Source organism: Nicotiana attenuata, chromosome 6, assembly GCF_001879085.1.
Source record: "Nicotiana attenuata strain UT chromosome 6, NIATTr2, whole genome shotgun sequence".
NCBI classification, from domain to species: Eukaryota; Viridiplantae; Streptophyta; class Magnoliopsida; order Solanales; family Solanaceae; genus Nicotiana; species Nicotiana attenuata.
The window spans coordinates 26,956,847-26,961,258 of NC_031994.1; the positions used below are offsets into that span (position 1 = coordinate 26,956,847).

Sequence of the window (4,412 nt, forward strand, 5' to 3'; positions counted from 1 at the left end):
TGTATGAATTTCAAGGGCGTGAAAAGTTTATCTCATTTTGGTAATCACATAGTGATTTTGGTTTGAAAACAGATATAATTAGGTTATTAAGAAATTATGAAACCCCTTAAATTTGTTTAAACGCTATATTGTGTAATTAATTTCTACAACTTGTTTGTCTTTGAATATCAATGCATCTCAAAAAAATTGTCACGTTAACAAGAGAACTAAAACAGAGGAAAATACGTGTTTGCCTAAGGTATATCATATATGATACAACTTAGATGGTTTAAGATCCCTAGTGACATTGAAGTAGTTGAGCGTCTGAATCCACTTTTCTTGATTCTTCAGCATATGAACTGCAATCGTGTCCGGCCACAGCTCGTGCGTGCATCTCGTTGGCGGCTCGGGGAAATTGTACATAGACCATTTGGCATTGTACCGATGTCTTGCCCGGTGACCATCTCGGAGCCACTCTCCAAAAACCTTGTCTTCTGGCCCTTCTAAATGACTTTTAGGAATATCAGAATCTCTTATCCATTCTGCTATATCCCAACTCACTAAATAGCCCATTCCTGACATGTAATGAACAAAAGGGTCCATGCTAGGACATGGAATAACATAACCATAGTACAAATCTTCCCTAGGCAATGGCCTTAGGGATTCTACAAAACTCTCAAGCCTTATATATGTGTCATCGTCGGCTTTCATCACGTAATGATAAGGTGGATAATATGGCTGGTCATCTGAGACTGAAAATAGCTCTGGCAAGCTGGAAAAATAGGTATACGTCTTACCTTTGTTCATATTTTCTTGGCAGTTGAGGATGATGATATCGTCGTAACGCATTATTTCAAGTGCCACTAATACCTTTTGATCTTCTTTTGTTAGATTACAGAACACAAACTTGATGTCAACTTTTGCACCCATTATTGGAGGTTGTGTTCCATAGATTAGACGCAGGAAGTGTCGCTTTTGGTACTGATCGGGAAGTGTCAAGATTCCTATGAGAATTCGGATTTGGTTATTGGTGGACAAGTAGGACGAATTTACACTAAGAAAATTTGTAGCAGAAGAAGAATTACTATTTGGTGTTTGAGATAAATTAGCACATCTACCTAACATCAAAAAGCTGCCAAATCGGATTTCATTTATTGAAGCTAGAACACAAAGGAATATAATAAAGAAAAACGAGGAAATGATGAAACGTCGGCCATTTGGTTTGTATGTCTTCATCGTAACATGTAAAGCAAAGATTTGTGAAGGCAAAAAGGTTATAGAGCGAAGCTTTGAGAGAATGAGTATATGGAGATTAAAGGGCAGCATTTCAATGTGAAAACTAGTTATCATAAAGTACACAAAGTTCCTTGAGTTTAAAGATTTTGGTTGGCCATATCGTGCTACTGAGTCCACCGATTTGACTTTGAATCAATTGGATTCAAGTACACGAAATGAGAAAATTAGGGTGCGATCCAATATGTTTCTCTCTCTTCCCACTGCTATACTTGGTGCTTAGAAAATTAGAAAAAAGGGAAAAACACTTTAGTAAAGAAAATTTGGTTCACAAAATTTTCAAATTGTTTTATTTGAAAATAAATCATTTGTTTCACTAATTGGTTCTTCCAAAACCGGTAAGAGGTGTCACAAATATCAAATTTCTCATATTGCTTACCATAAGATAAGATTCAAGGTGACGATCTGTATATATTGGTTATGTATATCTGTTGTGTATATATAGAGAAAGGATTCACTATTTTTGACAATGAAAGCATTCAATGTTTCCTATTGAAATTATGTAGTATACATTTGAAAATTGTATACTTTACTAACCAAGTTTATACATATTATTAAAAAAATTTAAATATAGTGATATTCCATATATACTGTCCTGAAATCCTGAATATTCCAATAAATTATATAGGTGATAGGTTCTGTTTCAATTGATAAACAGTTAAATAAATATTTTTTTCAGGGCGATAGCATATTAAACGTCTTCCTTTGCCAACCATTTGATATAACATGTGCTACGATTATTCTTGTTCGACTCCATAATCCATACTAGGAAACATAAGAAAGAAAATTTGCATGCACTAATGCAATATATTCGCAACATTATAATTACTCCTACAATATTGAAAACATTAACTATTCTTTTTTCGCAAAGTTTGCGGGGAAGGAGAGATTCAATTAGTTCAAGTGTTACAAGTAAACCAATTGCATGCACATGCCATACAATACCGTTGAAATGATGACCTTATAGATATCGGGCTGTTTTCACATAGCTAATTCCTTTGATGGGTTAAACACATACTTTGTGGCAATTTTTAAACCTTTCTCTAATAATAAGGTAAGCTTCTAAGCTGCCGCACTTTAAAGGAGCGGGCGCATTGAGTTTTAATTATGAAAAGATTAAAAGATCTGGCCCCTGATGGGCAAGGCTCTTGGTGAGTCACTTCGTCTTTTACGATCGATGGTAAATCCTCTTGCTTAGCCTACATCCTTTTCCCTTTGAGTTCAATCCTATCAGCCTTTGAGTCAGCACCTTCGCAACTTGCCTTTCCATTCTTTGATCTATTTCAATCATTTCTTTTGGTAGATGGAGTACCTGTGCATTCTCTTGTCTTCCCATTCCTCTAGCTCTCATTATGCGCATGCTCTTTGCGCTTTTGGCTTAACAACATCAAAGCGGAATCGAACATCTTCTTGTTCTGTGTTAATAAAAATTTATTTGATGCCTCCGCCCCTCCCCCTCCATCTTCCTCTGTTAGTTTAGCTGCAACGACCGCAGATGCAGGAAACAGTTTCTCTATGGAAAATTGAAAACGTCAAAGTAAGTTGTGTCTTATAAATAAGAAATCTTCCAATTTTGAAGTATCAATTTATTAAATTTATTCCCCAAATACTTAAAATAAAAGAGTATTAAAAATGATCATGGAGAAAGCTAAATTTGAAGAAAATTCATTTAACTTCACAAATATATAAAAAGGGTTTAAACTTTTTTGGGCAGGAGTATTAATTTAGTTCTTCAAATCTCTCTTTCTCTTTTCATTTCTAATTTCCTTTATGCTTTGTGGATGGGTGGAGTTTTGCTTTTCGGAGGGGGGGGGGGGGGGGGTTGCCTTTCCGTGGGCCACAATTTAGAGGTGGCTGTGCTGCGAAATATCATGGTATAGCCAGTTTTCACACTGGTCAATGAAAAATAGCCAGCGTTTATCAAGTCAATGAAAAATAGCCACTATTTTGGTGCAACAGGGACCGGTCCAGTATAATATATGGGAGTTCTGGTGCATTTGTGTACGAACTCCAGCATATTATGCTGGACCGGTATACTTTGCTAACTCCTGTAAAATTTGCAGGAGACTGGAGCACCAGTGCTCCAAACTCCAGTATATTATACTGGACAATTATACTTGCTGGAACTCCCGTAAAATTTGCGGGAGTTCCAGCATAATTATGCTTGAACTCCCGTAAAATTTACGGGAGTTCAAGCATACTTATGCTGGAACTCCCGTAAAATTTGCGGGCGTAATTTTCCGGATTTTGAACAGTGTTTTCGCTCAAATTTAAAGTGGCTAAATTTCGATGACTTTTGAAGCTTGGCTATTTTTCAGCGACCAGTGGTAAATCTGGCTATTTTTGAATTTCTCCCGGCTGTGCTTTGCAGTCACATGCATGTATTCTACGTTAACGGAATTAACGTTATGGAAGTGAGCCTAACTTTAGCCTTACTCAAGATTTGGATTTTACCTTGCAATTTTTTTTTTTGTCAAATTTTCAAATTAGGTATTTTCGCATGAGAGTGGAAACGGCTTTATAGAATGTAACGTACTCCTCAGAATCCTTGAATTTCAAGGGGTTGACTATATATTACAATGATAAATTTGCGTCAGAGAAAAAAAAAATGGATTTATGAAAAAGGAAGAAGCTAATTGCTCATTTGGTTCTGATTACAAAATGTGCTTTGATTCTCTGATTAATGTTATTGAAAAATAATTTTTCCACTTGAAACCTACTGTACTTTGATCTTTTCTTGAAAGTTGATCTCATTTTGGTGACCACACATGATATTGGCTTATTGTGCACCGACAAAATTGGGTGAAATTTGTCGGTGTTTGACAAGATATTAAGACGTAAGCACTTAAAAATTAATTTAATTTTTTCAAATCCAGTTACATGTATGGACCCAATTTCATTTGGATTGATTATAAGTTAATTTGGATTTTACAAATTAAATAAGTTAATTTTGTTATGAAGAATGAACTTAATAGACATTCATCTATCTGTTTAAACTAAAAATACCTTGTGAATGTATAATATATGAATAACTAATGTATATGTAACGACCTGACAGGTCGTTTTGTGTATTTGAGCCCCATTTCCCTATCTAATGTTACCTTTTGTATGCATATTTGATGTTTAGATTTATGGGGATG

General features: G+C 35.3%; 1 protein-coding gene across 1 annotated transcript; it reads right to left on the reverse strand.

Moving 5' to 3' along the window:
• LOC109228214 (beta-1,3-galactosyltransferase 6-like) lies at positions 215-1,363 on the reverse strand. The gene has a single exon (XM_019393376.1). The coding sequence runs from the start codon at positions 1,327-1,329 to the stop codon at positions 244-246; it is 1,086 nt and encodes a 361-aa protein (XP_019248921.1). The 5' UTR covers positions 1,330-1,363; the 3' UTR covers positions 215-243.